The 19,557-nt window shown below is 54.6% G+C and overlaps 3 protein-coding genes across 5 annotated transcripts in view; 2 read left to right on the top strand and 1 right to left on the bottom strand.

The window, feature by feature from the left end:
• Positions 1 to 703, top strand: part of RAD54L (RAD54 like) — a 44,717-nt gene extending 44,014 nt beyond the window's left edge. For both annotated transcript variants that reach the window (XM_020987643.2, XM_020987642.2), the window contains exon 19: positions 117 to 703. In XM_020987643.2, the coding sequence (XP_020843302.1) occupies positions 117 to 318 (202 nt within the window). In that variant the 3' untranslated portion in view covers positions 319 to 703. The remainder of the gene's footprint in view (positions 1 to 116) is intronic.
• Positions 631 to 12,220, bottom strand: LRRC41 (leucine rich repeat containing 41). Of its 2 annotated transcripts, none has more exons than XM_020987947.2 (10): positions 11,979 to 12,220; positions 8,794 to 8,880; positions 8,474 to 8,544; positions 6,685 to 7,699; positions 2,837 to 3,088; positions 2,121 to 2,285; positions 1,909 to 2,007; positions 1,509 to 1,631; positions 1,345 to 1,420; positions 631 to 1,257 (listed from the first exon to the last, which is right to left on the bottom strand). In XM_020987947.2, exons 1-10 carry the CDS (start codon positions 12,172 to 12,174, stop codon positions 1,032 to 1,034), a joined length of 2,310 nt encoding a protein of 769 aa, XP_020843606.2. In that variant the 5' UTR covers positions 12,175 to 12,220; the 3' UTR covers positions 631 to 1,031. The 2 variants fall into 2 exon arrangements, with proteins under 2 accessions (XP_020843606.2, XP_078012740.1); XM_078156614.1 differs by lacking the exon at positions 11,979 to 12,220 and adding an exon at positions 11,273 to 11,956.
• Positions 12,221 to 12,462: 242 nt separating this feature from the next.
• On the top strand, positions 12,463 to 19,557 carry UQCRH (ubiquinol-cytochrome c reductase hinge protein). The gene is made up of 4 exons (XM_020987648.2): positions 12,463 to 12,609; positions 17,944 to 17,976; positions 18,536 to 18,697; positions 19,348 to 19,557. The coding sequence occupies exons 1-4, from the start codon at positions 12,559 to 12,561 to the stop codon at positions 19,378 to 19,380; spliced, it is 279 nt and encodes a 92-aa protein (XP_020843307.1). The 5' UTR covers positions 12,463 to 12,558; the 3' UTR covers positions 19,381 to 19,557.

The raw sequence follows: 19,557 nt of genomic DNA on the forward strand, positions 1-19,557 counted from the left end.
GAGCCTGCTGCCTCCTGGGAAGTGGAGATGTGCTCCTGGGGGCTGTCTGTAGTCCAGGGTGCTGTGAGCTGGGGGGGCCAGAGCCCAGCTGGTTGCACTGCATCATATCTCTGCAGATTGCGCTGTCGTCGCTGCGTGAATGGACGTCAGGTCCGGCCTCCTGCTGAGGGCTCCGACTGTACCTCTGACTTGGCCCAGTGGCACCACAGTGCAGACAAGAGGGGGGTCCCAGATGCCGTGTTGCTGGCAGCCTGGGATGCTGCAGTGACCTTTGCCTTCCACCAGCGCTCACATGAGGAGCAGCGTGGGGTCCTTTGAGCCCTGGGACTGGGGCTGAACTGGGCCTAGGTTGGGGCTGGAAAGCTGGGGTACTGGACTAGGTGTGGACTGGGCCTGGGACAGGGCTAGAAAGCTGAGGAGCTGGACTGGGCTGCGGCTGAGGCTGAGGCCGAGGCCGAGGCCAGGACCAGGCTGGTCCAGGCCATCAAATGGCTACAGCCACCTAGGCTGGTCTGGGCAGAAAGCCTGTGCTTGCTGCACCAGGAGCTAGAGCTGCCCATCCTGGACCACTCCTGCCATCACTGCCCAAAAGCTGGGAGAACACTCAACCACACAGCTGAGAGTCAGAGATATGCAGAATAGATTTTTTTATTTTTAAAAATGTAAAAAAGGTACAGAGGAATAATAAAGGCATTAACAACTTTCTGGTGGCAGAGTCGAAAGCATGGTGTGGGCTCTGGGTGGATCCAGGCCTCAGTCGGGTACTCCTGGGGAAGGAGGGTGGCTCTGGGGATCACTTTTCCCCTTGATCCCCCTGAGCACAGCAGGGCCAGCTGCAACCCATCTGCCCAGGTGAGATGGGGAGCCAGGACCTGCCTGCTTTCTCTTTCCCTCTTGGGCCAGAAATTGGGCCTCTGGTACCATGCCCTACCCCACAAGCTCTGGCGTGAGTAGGGGTTGGAGGGAAGTGTTGCTGTACTCCTGTGGACCCTAGCCTAGGATAGGGCCTCTATATCCCGGGAAGGCCATAGTCACATCATACTGATGTAGTCGGCAAAGGCCTGGGAGGAGTCCCATGTGTCACTAACCACACTGAATGTAGCCCGTAGCCGGCCGATGGCCTCCTGAGCCATGCCGGGGTCCTGGTCTAGCCAGTTCTGGAAGAGGCAGAGGTGGCCGAAGGTCCCACGGCTTGGGTGACTCTGCTCCAGCTGCTTGGCAAATTCAAGGAGTCCATCTGGCTTGATACAATTGGAGCTGGGATGGGGAGGAGAAGGTTGGAGTCAGAAAAGGAGCCCTGAAGAAGGGGAAGTGGGGCCTGCTCACCCCGCTCCAACCACATACCTGATGTCCAGCTGGCAGAGCGAGGAAGAGGAGTCACTAGAGAAGATCTCAGCCAGTGCCACAAGGCCTGAGCTCCCTGGAGGAGGAAAGAGGCCAGGTCTCCCAGGAGGCCGAGCTGCCCAGCCCTTTCCTGGGTCAGTGCTGGCCAGCCACACTACACTCACCAAGGCGATTCCCTGGCAGCCGGAAGCTCTTCAGAGTGGAATTGCTCTTCATGGCGGTGACTAGCTTTGGCAGAAAGTGGGTCCGGCGCTTCTCCAGCAGCCGGCAGAAGGACAGGGTGAGCTCTGTGGGAAAGCCAGAGGAACCCTTGGGCCAGCCTGTTCTCAGGCCACAGCTTCTTGCCCCCATTTTACAGAGAGTGAATTTAGAGCTAGAAAGGGCAGCAGAGGCAACAGAGTCCAACCCACTCATTTTACAGATAGATAAACTGAGGCACAGAGAGGGTGATTTGCCCAAGGTCACAGCTAGTAAGCATGTGAGGTGGGATTTGAACCCAGATGTTCCTGACTGTAGGTCCCATGCTCTATCCCCTCCTGTCCTATTCCCAGTTGTCCAGCTCACCTCGGAGGGTGGGGTCCTGGAGCAGCAAGAGTACCTCCTTCTGGCAGTCAGCAAGGTTCATGTCATGGAAGCTCAGCTTCTGCAGGGCTGGGTTGCATTCTAGGGGGTAGAGGGAGACAGCAGGCAGCCTGTGGGGCTGAGTAGGGCAGCCCGCGCTGGGGACCCCGAGTCCTTAGCGCCCTGTCCGTCCCCTCCCCCATGCAGGGTGGTACCTCGAAGTGTCTGCAGCACCAACCCCAGTTCCCTGGGAGAGGTGAAGGTAGCACTGTCCAGGGCCAGCTGCCTCAGGGCAGGTGATGCCTCCAGGACCCGGCACAGGCACTTGCTGGCCTGCGGCCTGCGGGGAAAGCCCAGCTCCAGCTGTTCCAGGCAGTTCTCTGCCAGAAAGAGAGGAAGGGGGCAAGGCTGCAGCCGCCAGCCTCTGCCCCCAGGACAGCTGGCCTGTGGCCCAGAACCCCCTTACACGCTGGGGCTGCGTGGGACAGTGCCGGCCATGTGGGCTCCCCAGGCCGGTCCTAAAGTGTGGACTCTGCAGAGTAGGGGTTTTAACTGGTGGAAATGAGCATCAAATCACAATCCTCCACACAAGAGGACAGGGGTCCCCAGAGCCCAGGTGGCTACCCAGCCTTAGAGGCATGGAGTGGGGCACAGAGCTCCCCAGGCACTGCCCCTTCACCACTCCGAGCTTGTTTCCTTATCTGCCAAGGGTCCCACCCTGATAGCTTCTAGGGTCCCTTGCAGACCTGGGTGTGTGATCCCAAGATCTCAGTAGTTTGCAAACGACTTTCCAACCATATCCAGCACTTAACACTAGATGGGGTCTCTTGAAGGCAGAGGTCACTGTGACTCACCTCACTTGTCCTGAGGGCTTGCCAAGGATCAGAGGCTCCTGGCCTGCCCAAATCCCCCCATTCTACAACCCCCTCACCTGGAATGTCCTCATGCCCTGCCCCAGGGCTAGAGTTCCCAGGGGCTGTGGGACTGTCATCTGGGCTCAGATGATCAATCCGGATGGCCAGGGTGTGCAGCCTGGGCAGGACCCTGAGGGTGGTGTGGGCCAGCTCCAACACAGACAGAGGGGAGAAGAGGTCAGTGAAGTGGAGGGAGCAGAGGCAGCAGTTGGCCTGGGCTGAGAGGGCCTGCAGACCCTCCAGTAGGTGGAAGATATTGGAGCCTAGCCCTGCAGTGGAAGGAAGCAAACATTTATTAAGCACCTACTAGGGATGGGCCAAGCACTGTGCTAAGCATTGTACAAATATTACCTCATTTGATGCTCACCACAACCCTGGGAGGTAGGTCCTATTATTATCCCTATTTTGTAGTAGGGGAAACTGAGGCAGTGAAGTGACTTGCCTAGGGTCACATAGTTCATACATGTCTGAGACCGGATTTGAACTCGGGTCTTCCTTGCTCCAGGCCCAATGTTCTATCTACTGTACCACTAAGTTGCCCCGGGGGAGACATGTTAAGTCCAGGTCGTGCCACAGCCAGGGGTCCCAACAGGGCTGCCTTCTCTCCAGGTCCCTGCGGCTACTCTTCCCAGATCAATACCCTCCACCCCCAATCTGAGACCCTGATAAGAAGCACGGGTTTACGAAGTACTTTCCCCCCAAACAGCTCTGTGAGGTAGGTGGTGCAGATATTCCCACTTCACAGGGGAGGAACCTTAAGGCTCAGAGGCTGTGATTTTCCCCAAATCCACAGCCAGAAAGCACGGGAGGCAGGATCTGACCTCGGCTCCTCCAGGCCCAGAGAACAGTGCCCCAAGAAGCTTCTCGGCCCTACGTGGGTACTCTTGCCCACCTCCTATGGCAGGGATGGCCCTTCCCAGGGCCTCTCCCTGGATCAGGAAGCCACTGGCCCTCAGCATCCCCTCCTCAGTGATCCAGCATGTGTCTGAGTCTTACCCACCCCCTACTCCCAAGCAGAATGGAGGCTCCCTGAGGGTAGAGGAAGTGTTCCCTTGTGGGTTTGGTTTTTTTTAATATGCCCAAAGCAGGTGTTTAATCAGTACAATGCCAGTTCTCCATAGCCAGCTTGGAGAACCCTGCGCACAAGACCACAGAGGCATGCAAAGCTGCCTTTTCAGTGTGGTGCTGAGACAGCCTCCTATGGACCAGGCCTGGAGTTGGATGCATGTAGGGGAGACACAAGTACCCACTCTGTGCTAGGCCCCGGGGAGACTGGTTCAAAACTCAGGCGACTTAACTTGGGGAGCTGATGTTCCAGCAGAGGGCTGGCAGGTGCAGCTAACAGGCATCTTGCCATGGCGGCTACCACCCAGAAACCCTTACTACCACCAAGTCTGAGTGGAAAAGTCTACAGAGGCTGACCAAAGGAACATGTTTGCCAAGGAGCTGCTGGGTGAGCAGGAAGGGTGGGCCCACACTTCCAGAAGAGAAGAGGAAAGAACTTGAATGCCTCTCCCCTCCCCAGATACTCGAGGAGAATGAAGAGCTGCTTGAGAAAAGGGGTGCAGGGGGTATAGAAATCTATCCTGCCCTACAGGAAAATGGAAGGGGAAGAGGATAAGAGAAGGTGGGGTGGGGGGAGATAGAAGGGAAGGCAGATGAGGGGAAGGGGTATTAAGAATACACACCGTCTTGGGGTGAGGGGAGGGATGAGATGGGGAGAAAATTTGGAACTCAAAATCTTGTGGAAGTGAATGTTGAAAACTAAAAATAAATAAAGAAGCTATATTTTTAAAAAAAGGAAAGGGGTAGGTAGAGGATGGGGCAGAGAGGGCAGAGAAGCAAGAGACATAGCTCAGCTCCCAACACAACTTCTCTCCCGAGATGTAGGACGGAGATCATTAGACCAAGCTGTGATCAAGAAAATCCAAGAATTAGTCGCACAATATCATCTTTCTCCTCTAGGTCAGCAATGGAAGACAGTCCGGCCTGTGGACACCAGGGTCAAGTTCTGGCCAGGGAGGGCATTCCACGTGTGCAGGAACTGAAAAAGGACTGAGGCCACGCCCCAGCCCCAGAGGACCTAGGCCCATAAAAGGGGGACCAACCAGCAGCTTTTTTGGTCACTACTCAGTTCCAGGTCCAGACCCTAGGTGGACAGGGGAGGGAGAGATCTACCAGGATAAGGAAGGGCCATGGGCTGGGCTGTGAACGAAGCTCGGAACAAGCTCAGAGGCCAGCAGGGCCTGTGGGGCTCCCAGCCTCCAGCTCAGTCTGAGTCTTGTACAACCAGAGAAAGAATTCCAGACTGGGGAGAAGCCTGCTGTTCAGTCCCACTGAAGCGGCAGAGCTTTCGAATCAGCTGAAAGTGGTCTAATCTAGCAGCATTCTACTGGGACTTCCAACCAGGCAAGCCCACAGGAGGATTAGCATACCCAACTCAGGTCACACCAGAAGGGCAGTAATTTGACTCCCAATGTGGGGGCGTGGAAAACTTGCAGGTCCCCAGCCTGAGCTATCCCTGAGACCCTGGAGTAACATGAGACTCAGTATCTCAAGAAAGAAGCAGCAGGACAGGCCAGATTTTCCCCCAGAACTGGTCAGAGCCCAGACCTAACATCAAGTCCAAAGTTAGGAAGGAGATCCATGACAAAGAAGCTGATAGGACCTCAAAGTTCTCACTCATCAATGGGAGACCCACAGCTGCATGTGGCTTTGGATGGGCAGATCTTAATCCAAACAGACCAAACACGTGAAAGGGTCAGCCATGTCCAGTCTCTTCCATTCATTTCCACAAACATCTGTACTATGGCTGGCGCTGTGCCAGGGGGTATGTGAACAAAGACAGTGGCTAGCTGGCCAGTCATGCAGACCGCCCTGCCTGGGTGACCCTGGACAAATCCTTTCACCTCTCAGGGTTCCTGGCAGTCCTCTGGGGCTGTAAGTTGCAGAGAAGGTGCCAACCTGCATTACTTGGCAGAGGGGTGTTTCCTCTCTAGGAGTTCCCTAAATTAGTGAAATCACAAGAAAAATAAAGCGGGGCATGTTCCCAGAAGCCCGTTCTACCTGGAACTACAACCTAGACACAGATCATTTTGTTTATTATTTTTAAAGGTAGAGTGAGGTGGGAAGTGACCCCTGAGCTGGGCCTTGAAGAAAAGTCAGAGTTTGTATCTGACAGGCCATCTGGCCTAGTGAAGAGGTCACCAGACTTGGCCTCAAAGGCAGCTCTGACACTCCCTGCCCCCTCTGAGCCTCCACTTTCTCTCTGTACAATGGAGATAACCATCTATGCTTCCCCTCCCCTCTCTCTCCCCCAGGGGGGTGGGGTCAAAGTCACTCTAACTCTCAGAATGCTACAGACTGGGAGGGTCAGGCCTACTCAGGGCCTGGAGGGAGGTGAACCAGGAGCTAAAAGCAGAGAAACCAGAGGCCCCAGAGAAAGCAGTCTGGCAGAAACAAGGTCCGGACCCATATCTGGCAGCATATACTGAGACACGTCCACCACAAACAGTGAAGGAAATGGCCTTCGGGTTTGTGCAGAGGGAGTATAAGGGCCAAACAGAGCAGAGTGGGTCACCTGTGGATGACCCTGACCTAGCCTGTGTGTCCCCCTTGATCGCCACCAAACTGCTCCAAGAGACTCCCCAGGACTGGGGGCAAGAGCCAGATGTCAGCGCTGACCTGATTGTGGGCAAGTGAAGACAGGGAGAGGTATCCAGGGAAGGCTCTGGGGCCCCGGAGTGGGGGATCCTTGTGCTCTCCGTCTGCCTCCTGGGCCTTGGCAAAGACGGGATGTTTGTGACTGGTACCGGAACCACCGCCGGCGCTCTGCAAAGAACCGGCCTGCTGGAGGACACCTTACCATTATAGGAGAGGGTGAGCTTCTCCAGGGACACCCAGGAGCGCAGCAGGTGACACAGGATGAGCGTCGACTCTGTGGACAGTGGGATGGTGAACAGCTCCAGAGCCGAGATGCTGCGGAAGCGCTGGGCAGTGTCTAGAGAGGGAAGGTCCCTGCAGCTGGGCTCCCACATCCCACAAGACAAACGGCTCTGCCTCTCCTCTTCCTGCTCCTCCTTTTCACTGGCAATGAGGAAGACAAAGTCATAGAGGTCATCTGGCTCTGTCCCAGGCCTTTGCCAGTGAGGAGGGCAGGGGCTTTTCCCCCTGGGGGCCACCTGGGGCTGCAGGGCTGAGCTGGCTGTAGTCCGAGGGCCTGAGGATGGGGCAGGAGGACTCCCGGGGCCTGCTTCACCCAGCGTCCGGCTCTCCTGCACAAGCATGGCCTGTTCTTGAGCCTTCCTGGCCTCAGTCTCCCACCGAGTGGCCATCAGGGCAGCTGCTGAGCACTCTGCAGTATCCCGGCGTGGCCAGCCAGGCCCCAGAAGGAAAGCCGGCTCATCAAGGGCTGGGGCTTGTGCCGGGGGGTCCTCCCTACACAGAATGCAAGGCCCATCACAGGGGGCTGGCTGCCAGAGCCCTGCACTCATGGTGAGGATGAGGATGAACAGTGCGGTCTCAGGCACAGGCCAGGAGTACATGGACACGTGCTGCACAGCTCCGTGGTGAATAAGCCGGTGCAGTAGCTTCCGCAGGGCCTGGTGAGCAGCTCCGTCAGAGAAGAGCAGGTGCCGAAACTTGAGGGTGTGCAGGGAGCAGGCCAGGGTCTGCAGCGCCTCGTGCTGGGCCTCGGCCACCAGCTCCCCCACTCCCTGCAGTGCGTTGCAGATGGTGAGCTGGGTGACGTAGGGTGCGCTGTGCTGGAGGGCCGAGAAGCGGCTGTCCTGGAGGCGCCAGTCACACGATGGGTCCAGGGTCCCTCGGAGCACGTGGCAGAAGAATGTCTCCAGGAACTTGGTCCGCCAACAGGGCACACTCTGAGGCCAGAGAGGGAGGAGAGCCAGACAGGTGAGGCCAAGCCCCTACAGGCAGCCTGTGCCAGCCACTTCCTGGCTGCCCCCCTCCCAGTGTCCCGGGCTGGGCTGCCCAGTTAAGCCCCTTGCCCTGACATGGATTCAGCTTTGAACGTAGTTCTAACAGCTGCTGGTGAGGTGACCTGGGCAAGGACCTCACTTCGATCAGCCTCAGTTTCTTCATCTGTAAAATGGAGAAAACACTCCATCCTACTTCCTAGGCACAGGGTTGCTGGAAGGAAGAGACTTTTTTGAGTTGCTCTCACTGTTACTGCCCCGTCCCTGGGCTCTGCTGGCTTGGACAGTGGCCCTCATTAAAGGCCTTCCCAGCCCAGGCAGCGTCAGCCCAAAGGGTTTGGAGTCATGTCCTGGCCCAGTGACGTGTCTAACAAGCTCTTCTTCTGGCCTAAACCCACGTTCTAGCTTATTCAAAATCTGCCCTGAGCCCCTGTGCTCATTCTCAACCCCGCCGTGTTCCCAGCCCATAGAGCAGGCTGGCACACCCTTGGGCATGGCTCTGGCAGGGCTGGCTTGCTCTCTTAGGGATGGATCCCTCAGTGCCCAGGACTGGAGCACTGTGTGTTCCCCCAGAAGCTGCTTTCTGGAAGCATCCCTGCCCTGAGCTCAGCTGTCTCTTCCCCTCAACTACCGAGTGAGTAGAGGGGCCTTATCAGCCAGGCTCTAGTCAGCATGGCCCTGCACCACCTTAGTGCCAGGAGGGGCTGCCCCTGCCCTCACCTCAGGATGGGGTGGCCTTGTCCTCATCACATCATCCCAGAGCTGATGCCAGATGGCCTGCGTAGAGAGGCCTGTAGGGAGCAGAAAAACCATGCGTCTTGTCACTCCCAGGGGCCCCATAGACTCGAGACAGGCAGCTCGATCCCTGGCATCCAGTGCCACTCTCTACCCACCCCATGCCCCTGCTGGTGTCTCTAAGTCTCAGCTCCTGGATATAGGGATAGCCAGGTCTGCCCCATCCATTCCATGGGGATGGGGATGGCTGTTACCTGCCGGGGGCAAACCCAACCTCCTGATCTGGGGTGACAGTGACAGCTCACCTTTCTTCTGGGCTGCATGCTCAGCCCTCTCCAGGTAATAGATATTGAGCAGCGGTAAGATGCCTTGAAGTATGGGACCTGGAAGAGCTGGGAAAACCAAGACAGAGTGCTGGGTCTGGAGGCAGGAGATGAAGACAGGGGCCTCTCTCCACACATTTTGTTTCCACACTTGCCCGATTCAAGAAAGGGGGTCTTAGAGGGGAAAAGCCCCCACCCTGCAGCCACCTCTGCACTCGTGAAGCACTTTCAGAAGCGTCAAAAGGGGATGCTTGGCTAGAGGCCCTAAAACTCGTCCCCTCTGAGGTTCTGCCGGAGGCATCCTCCCGGAGAGACTGCTGAGCACAGGGGTGAGTGCATCTGTGCCAGCATTCTGAGTACCTACTGTGCGCTGGTGCTGGTGACATAGAGGCTGCCTTGGTCTCCACTCTCAAGGAGATGATATTACGATACATAAACAGACAAGCCAAAGCAGCCCATCCTGCTTTTCCTCTCACACAACTTCCTGTCTCCTTCGCCTCCAACTCTCAGAATTTCTACTTTTCTTTAAAGCTCAGCTCCAGCACCACCTCCTACATGAAGCCTTCCCTGATCCTTCTAGCTCTAGAGACCCCCACCCCCTCACCATGACTGTCATGAAAAGCAAGGGAAGAGCACATCAGGAGAAGAAGGTGACCACCAAGACCAGAGGCTGCAGACAGGTCAAGAAGGCTGGGATCAAGATCTTCCACTTGATTCAGAAAGGAGTAACTTTGTTAATGATTTTGGGGAGAGCAGTCTGGGTTGAAGGATGAGGCCAGAAGCCAGACCCAAAGGAGTCAGAAGAGAGTTAAAGGAAATTGAGGAGTTTAGCCCTAAAAAGATGGTGAGATCAAGGAAAGGGGTCCGAGGCTGGGGGAGACATGGCATGTTTGTGGGCGGCAGGGAAGCAGCCAGTAGACAGGGAGAGACTGAAGACAGAGATGAGAGTGGGGATGACAGAGGGGTGGCCTGCTGGAGGAGACAGGATGGAACAGGGTCCCTTGTGGCTGCAGAGGAGTTTGCTTTAGCCAGGAGAAGGGCCTCTTCTCTGAGACAAGGGTGAAGGGAGAGAGAGTGGCAGAGGCACCTTCAAGCGTAAGATTAGGAGGTGAGAGAAGAGGGAGACATTGGTGAGTGACCTCAGGTTCTCAGCTGAGAGGATGAGAGGAAGGGGAGCCAAAGGAGGTTTGGGGAGGGATGAGAAGGTCTGGAAGAGCCGCTGTGGAGAGCGGGACAGTGAGTGACGAGGGCGGTGTGGCAGGATTGCCTTGTAACAGGGAGGGCTTAGCTCAGGTTATGTAACAAATCTATAGTGGACCCATTCACTCCAGCTTCATGATTTTCCCCAGCTTTGTTTAGCAACATGTGAGTAGCAATAAAGCCAGTGGATGGTGGGAAGAATGCCAGTGGGTTAGGGTAGGATCTTCAAAAGAATAAAGGGGCAAGGGACTCAAGAGAAAAGGCCAGTGAACTGGAGCACCAAGGGGTCAAGATAGGGACAGGAGGAGAACACAGCAGTGCAAGGGGGGTGGTGTAAGAATTGAGAGTTTGAGGGACTGGAGGTCACAGCGAGGACAAAGAGGAGGATTTGGTACTGGAAGGCAGAGGGAGAAGCGGAATCACAACAGATTATGATGGATAGAAAAATTTCAGAGTTCACAAACATGGAAGTGAAACATTTATGGGTAATGGTGAGATCAAGGGTATGACTATCTTTGTGTATGACTGAGGTGGGGTAGAGGAGGAGAGCATGGGAAAAGGAATGAGATGAGGAAAAGTGCGGTTAGGGTGTTTGAGAGAGTATCAATATGTATGTTAAACTTCTAGTTTGAGAGCAGGAGCGGGGGAGGAGGGAGCCTGTGAGGCTGGCACTGAGCTTACTGAAGAAGAAGGGGGACATACTGGAGGTCTGCAGACAACAAATATCAGGATTTTGTTTGGGTGATAGATATTGTCTGAATGAATCTCAAAGGAAGAGATGTTACTGAGTGATGATGGGAGAGGGAGAGTCAGAAGTTAAAATGGAGAGCACAGAATATTCAGAGTCCCCTACCAAGACCAGTGCTGGAAAGGGATGGAAGCTGTGCTAGCAAGAGGGAGCCAGATCTTGGTGAGTGTACTAGGAGACGGAGGAAAAGATTTAAGATGAAAGTACATTTATTTTGTAGGGAACAGGCATTCGTTCCAGATGTATGACGGGATGGAAGGATGTTAATCACTGACGAATGAGTTCTTGTAAATCAGTATTATTCACTGGAGCTCCTCCGCCTGCCTGAAGCTGGGTGGAAGAAGGGTGAAAACAGGGCAGGCTCAATGCTCTAGAAAACTTCTAGCTTGTAAGTTACAAAGAACGTGCCAACCTGCACTGGTAAGGGGAAGGCCCTCTCCTGGGCGTTCCATATGCCAATGAAATCAGGGGTTCATGGCTAACCTATACACACACACATACGTGCATACGTACACACATTGATGAAGTGTCCCTCCACAGAAATCAGGTCCTTGAGGCCTGTTTCATTCCTGCCTTTGTTATGGGGTCCTTTTGTGTATAGATCGGACTTGATGCTGCTAATGTCTTTTCCATCTTTCAACTCTGTGGTTTTGTGACCGTCCATCTTGCATCTCAATAGGAATCACGTTACAATACACTCAACAAGTGACTATATTGCCTCTGCTTGGAAAACCTCTCCAGGCTGGGAGCTCACCCTCTCCCAGGCAGCATCGCCCATGCTGGGTCAGCTCTCAGGGAGGGGTCTCCCTGAAGCTCCCCACATTCCTCCTGGTCCTGTCCCCTGGAGCCCAGCAGAGCCCCGGCTGATGTCCTCCTCCCCGGGATAGTCGTCCCTGAGCCTTCTCTTTCCCCAGGCTACACTATCGCTCCTCCTCCGGAAGGGACTCCAGGCCCTTCCCGAGCTCATCAATGTCCTCCTTTACGGGGAGGCGTCCTAGCCTGACCACGAGCCTTCACAGCGGGAGGCCTGTTTGGGTCTTCTAGCTGGCCCGGGAGCCTGGGCTCAGTCTCCACGGCAACAGTGCCCGCACTCGGCACTGGCTCCAATTGGGCCACCTCTTGTTTCCATGGGAGCGCTACTTCCAGCCCCTCAGCGGTCCCCGGTTTCCATAGTAACGGGCCGTCCGTGGCCCCTCCCCCTCACCAAGTCCTCACTCACCCCACACCCCGCTCTCCAGGACACCCATGTTGGCGCTCACGGCCCAGCCGCATAGCACGAACAGCGCTGGGGGGCCGCTGGGCTCTAAGTCGGCCGTGGGGTTTCTTTCCCGGGAAGAGGCCTCCATGGCGGCCGCCGCTATGGACTCACGCAAATTCGGACTTATGCTAACGCCGCGAGGCCTGGGGGCCGCCATATTGGGCAGTGGCTCGCGCCTGCGCAAGCGCGGAGCTGCCTGCCGCCATCTTTGATGAAGTTGGAGCGTACCACAGGGTACACTGCCTTCTGCAGGGAAGAGGGGAAAGGCCAGTCCCGCTGTTCGAGCGGCCACGAGCCTGCGAGCTCGTTCCTGGCCAGAAGAATCGCTCAGATCCTCCGTTATATTCGAAAGCCGCCCTGCTGCTGCCCCAGGGGCCCCAGAAGCAGCGTCGGGAGCCCCGCCCACCCCCTTGAGCGGTGCCGTTGGAAAAGTCCACTTTATTTCCGGTGGTGGACTGGATTTCCGGTCCGTGACCCTGGCGAGTCCTTCTCGGCCAGCAGGGAGGAGTCTTGCTTGCGGAGGCTAGAGCGGACGTTAGACATGGTGTTGGGGAGCGAGAAGGAGGCGCTGGGCGACGGGGACCCCAAGAAGGTGAGGGAACACGGCGGGCCAGGCCTGGAATTGCACCTTTGCCAGCGCGCTTTGAGCTACCTCAGGCCTTCGGCCTCTAACGGTAGCGGCAGCCGAGGGAAGGATCCGAGGTTCTGAGGGGCCCTCGGTCGTGCTGGAGGAGGTCCCTAGTGGAGGGTCTAGGGATCCATGTGACCGCAGATTGGGGGAGGGGAGAGGGCGGGGTTCGGGGCCCACACGCTCTTTGGGGATCCCCCGGCCCGCCTGCCTTCGCCGAGAGGCCACACAATGAAGGCGCAGGTGGCAGAGGCGGGATGTGGACCCAGGGCCCTGTGTAGGGGCAGGACGGCGAACACGGGGACGCATGATTCGAGGCCTTTTGTCAGAAGAAGATTTGGGGGTCCTAGCAGACTGCAAGCTCAGCAGCGGGAGTGTGAGTGATCACCTTTCCCTCCCCCTCTGCAGCTTTTGACCCTGCTGACCCCGCTCTCCTCTGGGGCTCCCCGCGCGACCTTCTCCGAAGGATCATCATCCAGGCCCTGGGTCCCTCGGGGCCCACCCGCCCGCCTGCGCTGCTGCCCTTGGCTCCCCTCCCCCCGCAGTCCCTGCCGCCCATCTTCGGAGTGACTTTCGGCCCGTCGCCCCCCCCCCTCCCCCGGTCATTGCGCCCCGGCTTCCATATGGGGAACCTGGGGGTGTGCGGGACGCGCCTCCAGAGCCACACCCTTGACCTGGCCATCACCTGCAGCTGCTGTCGTGTCTGGTCCTCACTGGACCTCCCCCTCGGCGCCTTCCCTGCTCACCCCATCCTGTTCTGGCTTCACTTCTCCACCCAGTCCTCCCTTGCTCCCCAGTCATTTTACCATCCATAGCTTTTCTAGTCGATAACATACCTTAGATTATTCCCACCGTTCATTTTTTGTTTGTTTGTTTCTGATTAGGTTGGAAAAAAACAAAAAAGTCACCTCCATACTAACTGGTTTATGCTGCAGATTTATATCCTGCAATCCCAGACAGCCCCTCTGCAGCAAAGGAGTCCATCCTTTTACTGCTCCTAATTGATTCTCTCTCCACCGCAGCTGTGCCAGACCTTCTCTTTGTCCTCATTCCCACTCCTCCCCTCACCTCCATCAGCTGATTACCTCACCCTCCACTTGATCAAGAAAATAAGAGATCGTTCATTGGGCTTTCCCTTTTCTCCACTTCATCTCACAATCCCTTGACGTCATCTCCCATTTCCATTCATTCACTGCAGTTGCTGAAGTGGTGGCCTTTCTTGTCTAGGCCGACCCTCAGTGCACCCTTGAGCCCATTCGCTTCTTTCTTCTCTACGGCTCCACCCCCATCATCCTCTTTCACTCCTTTACCTTCAGTTTCTCCTCCTCTACTAACTCATTCTCTGCTGCCTAAGGCTCCCCGTGCTTAACCCTTTCTAGACTATTGTAGAGCTCTCAGCTATTGCCCTGTGTGTCTCCTCCCTTTTTCAGTCAACTCCTAGAAAAAGCTGTCTGGGCTTGCAGCTTCCAGCCCCTTGTGGTCTGCCTCTGACCTCTTCACTCAGCTGCTCTCTCCAAGGTTCATGTTTCCTAAGCCAAATGTCTTCCGTTGGATTCAGTACAGTGTAGTGCAGGGGTGGTAGAGCGGGAGGAGCATTGAAGACAGTCCGTAGGCATTGATTTAGGCACTTGCTGTGTGCTAGAGACTGCTAAGTGCTGGAGATATAACTGCAAGAAAATGGAAGAGCCCTTGCCCTCAAGGAGCTTATATTCTAAGGAGAAGACTGCATATAAAAGAGAGCTACAGGGTGGGTTGGGGAAGGTACCTGAGTGGCATCAGGGCAAAAACCAGAGAGAGGAAAAGAAGGGTGGCTGGCCTGGGGCCTTTCTTCAAGAACTCCCCCATGATAGAGAGGACCTGGTTAGGGGTGGGGCTCAGTCAGAAGGTTTCAGACACTGAGGGAAGTTACAAAATGGGAAGGCAGCAAAGACCAGAGAGACAAGCCGAGCTGGGGCAAGGAATGAGAGCCAGGACCTGGGCTCAAATGCTGACTCTGCTCCTGGAATGTTTGGGCAGTGCTTTTTCCTTCTCTGGGGTTGTGTGTTTATCTGTAAGATGACAGATTGGCCTTAATGATTTATGATGTCCCTGTGAGGTCTAATTCCGTGCCCCTATAATAGGCTGCCAAGATCTGGGAGCTTCTTTAGGAAGCCTGGATCTGAATGCCAGGAGCCTCGGCCGCATTGTTGCTGCAGTGCTTTGGGGAAGCCTGGGAAACTGGCCCGAGAGGGGTTGGGGTGCCCAAGATAATGCACTGGGGTGGGAGCCCCATCAGGCACTGCTTGCCATGCCCTCGAGGCTCGTTGGAAATGCCAGCAGCACCTGGAAGGTGTTGGTGCTGGTTCCAGTGTCTCCATGATGTGTGTTCTCCATGTCATGGTTGCCTGAGTCATCTGGAGCCTCCCCTTTAGTGAGAACACAAGCTCCCCAGCCTGGCCTTTCGGCTTTTTTTAAATTGGTGTCTTGTTTCTGCTTCACATTCGTTTCCAAATATATCTCTCCCTTCCCATAAGTCTTTCCTCATTAAAGGGGGGGAGGGGGCAGCGGTTCAGCAGAAACAGTTTGCCCATTTGTGCACTATTTCCCACTCTTGTTCCGTCCTGCTGTGTGGGAGGGAGGTTCATTTTCCCAGTTCTCCGGAGTCAGATGGCCATGAAAATGAGGTAGAGTGTAGTTCTACTTGGTGTTTTGGCAGTTTTAAATGTTTATTGATATCTTTTGATATCACCTACCTGTCTTTCCCCTCCCTCCCCAGAGCACCATCCCTGGTAACAAAGAATTGAAAAGAAAACGAAAAAGCAGTTCACCCCAGCTGACCCACACATCAGTGAAGTCAACGTGTGTGTCATGTCCCTAGATTGGAGAGTCAGAAGGAAAGGCGGGGGGTCAGCTGGTCTGCCTCCCACCCCCTGTAGAAACAGCAATAAACTGACAGCCAGCACTGGTCCTCCAACTTCTCCAAGATCTCCAAGGAGAGCCCAGCCTGCTTTGGGACACCTCAGCCTGAATGAGTCTCTTTGCAGTTGGCCCCCATGGCTCCTGGGTCTGGCCCTCTGATGGCCCTACCAATACTAGAGGGCAGTGGTCATGTTTCCAGTTCCTCCCGCTCTTGCCCCCATGTTCACAGATTTTCACCATTCCTGGTTGTCTTCTCTACCCTTGGAGTTTGTCGGCAGCCTCCTCAATCACATGGAGGCCAGAACTGGACAGAGGGCTGCAGATGAGATCTGACCAGGAAAGGACAGGGATTCTCCAACCTTCCTTTTCTTGGGAGCTCAGCCCCTCTGCATGCAGCCCGATACTGAAATTGTGTTTTTGGTTTCTTCGTCACACTGTTAATTCACTGAGCTTGCAGTTCCCTTAAACTCCCAGATCTTCCCTTTTTTGCCTCCCTATCTTATTTGTTAAAAAATGATTTTTGTACCTAAGTGCAAGAATTGACATTCATCTCTGTTGAATCGCATCTTCTTAGATTTAAGCTAGTGCTGTGGCTTGTTATCCAGTATTAACTCTCCCAACTTTGGGTGAGATACTTTGTGGAAAGCTTTGCTAAAATGTAGGTAAAGCATCTTCCTCATCTCCTTGTTAGGTTAGTCTGGCAGCACCCAATCCGGTGTCACACCCAGAGTCTCCTGAGCCTCACTGGAAACGAGCATGTGATTCCAGAGGTCAATTTCCTCTTTCTATTTTATGTTGTCACTGCATAATCTCTTGCTTGTATTTGCTTCATTCTGCCTTAGTTTGGGTCTTCTTGTGATTGTTTTCATACTCATCTTTTATAGTGCCTTAATATTCCCTTACCTATAGTTATAATAATAGGTAGTATTTATGTAATGATTTAAAGTTTTCCGAGCAGTTTACAAATGTTAATCTCATTTGATCCTCACAACTCTGGGAGGTTACGTGCTGTTATTTCTCTTTTACAGATGAAGTGACTTGCCTGGGGTCACACAGTAAGTGTCTGAGACCAGATTTGAACTTGGGAAAATGAGTCTTCCTGACTTCAGGCCCGGCACTTTATCCACTTCACCACAGCTTTGTGCAGCAGTACCCTCAGTAAATAGGCCTCATCTTTTGTTTATAGTTCTTTGCTGCCATACAATGGTAGCAGGTGCTCCAGACTGGCTGCTTCAGCCTCCCTTTCTTGTATTCACTAAGCTTCTGCCATGCTGTTCTGGCAATCAGTGCCAGAGTTGACTCTGTTTTGGGATGAGCAGTCCCTCCTCATCCTCATCCTTGCCTCTCAGAATTCTTCTCCCTTCAAGGCTGACCTTGGGGCTGCATTTCTCCATTCTCCTACTTGTTCCTTGTTCTCTCTGTCCTCAAACTACCCTGTACTTCCTGCCCTGTCCCCAGGAGAGTCTGCATGAGGGCAGTGTTGGCTTCATTCTTGTCTATACCCCCTTGTGTGTGGTAGGCGCTCTTGGATCGAGTTTGACATGTTCTGGACTTTAGTCACTTTGTGTTAACTCTGTCACTGCCCAGAGCCCACATGTTGGCTTATCCAGCATTCCAAACACTGTGGATGTCTGTCTATCCATTATCCATCCTTTTTCCTACATTACCAGTCGTTTCTCTTTGCCTGACAAGATGTCAGGAAGATCCGAATTCGTATTTGACCTTGGACATTTACTAGCTGTGTGACTTTGGGCAAGTCACTTAACCCCATTTGCCTCAGCTTCATCATCTGTAAAATGTGGATAACAATAGCACCTTCCAGGGTTGTTGGGAGGATCAGATGAGATGACAATTATAAAGCATGTAACACAGTGCCTGGCACATAGGGAGTGCTATAGAAATGTTAAGCTGTTAGCATGGTCCCACCTCTTCCTTAAGCGTCATTCATTTCTCTCGGACTTCTGGAGTCTCTACATGGTGGTTGTTGCCCTGTGTGCTGGGCAGCCACGAGCTTCTGTTCTTGAACATGGCTGTGACTTTGTGGCTTTTGTAAATTAACTGGATACACAAATGTTCACCAGATCTTTGGGCTCACTCACTTTCTGGCACCTGGGCCTTAGTTTCTGCCTTTTGGAACCTGTGTTAATGCCTGACTTGGAAGCCATCATGGCGCATGGTGTCTGTTGCGGCAGCAGGAGAGGCATCGAGTTTTTTCTAGGCGAGAGCAGGAGGTTGGGAGTTGGGACCCTGAGGCTATGGGCCTCCATTTTGTCCCTGGTTTGGTGACCAAGGATGGGTGATGTGTGGTGAGGAGAGCGATTTGGGAACCTTAAGGTACTATAGCAGCAGGAGCCAGGTGCCCTGTTGAATTGCTGCTGATGGCTCTCCTTTCTCTTGTAGGAAGATGAAGAAGAGGAGGAGCAAGAATTGGTGGTAAGAACCGTTTTACGATAGAAACCATCCTTGTAAAAGCTGAAGGTTGAAGCTGAGCTAAGTGCATTGGGGGGAGGGGACCCCTCCTGTCATTGGGCCTGCAGGGGAGAATCCTGGGAAGAAGTGTGAGACCTTGTGGCCTTCATAGCAGAACAGATGGGGTGCCTGGTGTGGGAGGGGTCACACAGCTGGAGAACATTGGCTGGCCAAGCCAGGCCGAGGGGCATCTCCCTGTGCCAACTGCTGGTAGTGCAGCCCACCGTGGTCAAAAAGAGCCCAAGATCCCAGAGGTAGCCATAACTCCAGCCCTTCCTGATAGCACCTGTTCTACACAACAGACCTCGGACCTCCCCACAGATGGGGACTGCCCTGCTCTTATTGGTTCCCCCACATCTGAGTAGCAGGAAGGGGAGTCCAGTCATCCCAAAGTGAGGTCTCCCAACCCTGTTCTCTAGATGGGACCCGGCTTCATGCAGCTTTCAGGGCCAGGCCAAGGTGAAGGGTCTGGGCAGTGAGGAGAGGCCTCCTGGATCCCTGACTGCCTTGTGTGTCTCTTGAGGACCCCCTGACCACTATAAGGGAGCACTGCGAGCAGATAGAGAAATGCGTGAAGGCCCGTGAGCGGCTAGAGATGTGCACGGACCGCGTGTCTTCGCACCCCAACACTGAGGAGGACTGCACTGAGGAGCTCTTTGACTTCCTGCATGCCCGTGACCACTGCGTGAGTCACTGCTTCTGGCCCGAGGACTAGGCAGAGCAGGCCGCTTCTCTGTGGCCCCATCCCCTCTCTGGGCCTTGGTTTCTTCTTCTATAAAAGGAGGTTTGACTCAGTAGCCTCTGAGGTCCCTAGAACTAAGGACTTCCCTGGAATTCTGGGTAACCAGAAGCAGCTGGAGCAAGTGGGAGCTCAATAGACACCTACCTAGGGTTGGCCTAGGGAGCAGAGCACCCAGATCACCCCTGGTGGGTCCTAGGTGCTAGGTCTTAGGCCTTTGCTGTCAGCAGCTTCGGGGGCAATGCTGCTTGCTTGTGTTTTCCTCTGGTCTGGGCCCTGGTAATGCTCAGTGCTGCTGGGCGGTTCAGTGGTTAGAGCACTGGACTCAAAGCCAGGAAGACCTGCCTGAGTTCAGATATGGCCTCAAGACTTCCACCTGTGTGGCCTGGGCAAGTCCCCTGCCCTCTTTGAGCCTCTGAGTTCTTACCTGTATAACGGGGGCCCACATTACAACCTCACATTAGCTGCCATTGTGGGGGGGGGCAGGTATTCCCACCATGTGTTTGGTGCCTCCTTTGAGGCACTGTTCGGCCTTTAATATGGAATTAAATGGACCCCCGAGGGATCTTTGCTCACCTTGCTTTTCCTTCTCCCAGGTGGCCCACACACTCTTTGAAAGCGTGAAATAAATGTGTGTGGCTGTGCCAGCTGCTCCAGGCTCTGCCCTGTTGGGGGGCGTCTCAGTGGCATCATTTCCCATCACATCACCCTGGATCTCGGACACTGTTGTACCATGTGTCCTGTTATTCTGCATGAGCCCGTGTGACCCACAACAGCTCCATTTGAATAAAACCCAGTCATCTGTG

This window comes from Phascolarctos cinereus, unplaced genomic scaffold (genome assembly GCF_003287225.1).
Source record: "Phascolarctos cinereus isolate Bilbo 61053 unplaced genomic scaffold, phaCin_HiC Scaffold_5;HRSCAF=322, whole genome shotgun sequence".
Lineage (NCBI taxonomy): Eukaryota > Metazoa > Chordata > Mammalia > Diprotodontia > Phascolarctidae > Phascolarctos > Phascolarctos cinereus.

What these genes read in the sequence shown, in the direction of transcription:
- UQCRH (XM_020987648.2), top strand. Translation starts at nt 12,559, where the DNA reads ATGGTGTTGGGGAGCGAGAAGGAGGCGCTGGGCGACGGGGACCCCAAG. An exon ending in GCGACGGGGACCCCAAGAAG is followed by an intron (nt 12,610 to 17,943) that starts GTGAGGGAACAC and finishes TTTCTCTTGTAG; the next exon opens with GAAGATGAAGAAGAGGAGGA. An exon ending in AGGAGGAGCAAGAATTGGTG is followed by an intron (nt 17,977 to 18,535) that starts GTAAGAACCGTT and finishes GTGTCTCTTGAG; the next exon opens with GACCCCCTGACCACTATAAG.
- LRRC41 (XM_020987947.2), bottom strand. Translation starts at nt 12,174, where the DNA reads ATGGCGGCCCCCAGGCCTCGCGGCGTTAGCATAAGTCCGAATTTGCGT. An exon ending in CCTGGAGAGCGGGGTGTGGG is followed by an intron (nt 8,881 to 11,978) that starts GTGAGTGAGGAC and finishes TGGTTTTCCCAG; the next exon opens with CTCTTCCAGGTCCCATACTT. An exon ending in GCTGCCAGGGAATCGCCTTG is followed by an intron (nt 1,421 to 1,508) that starts GTGAGTGTAGTG and finishes TTCCTCCTCCAG; the next exon opens with GGAGCTCAGGCCTTGTGGCA.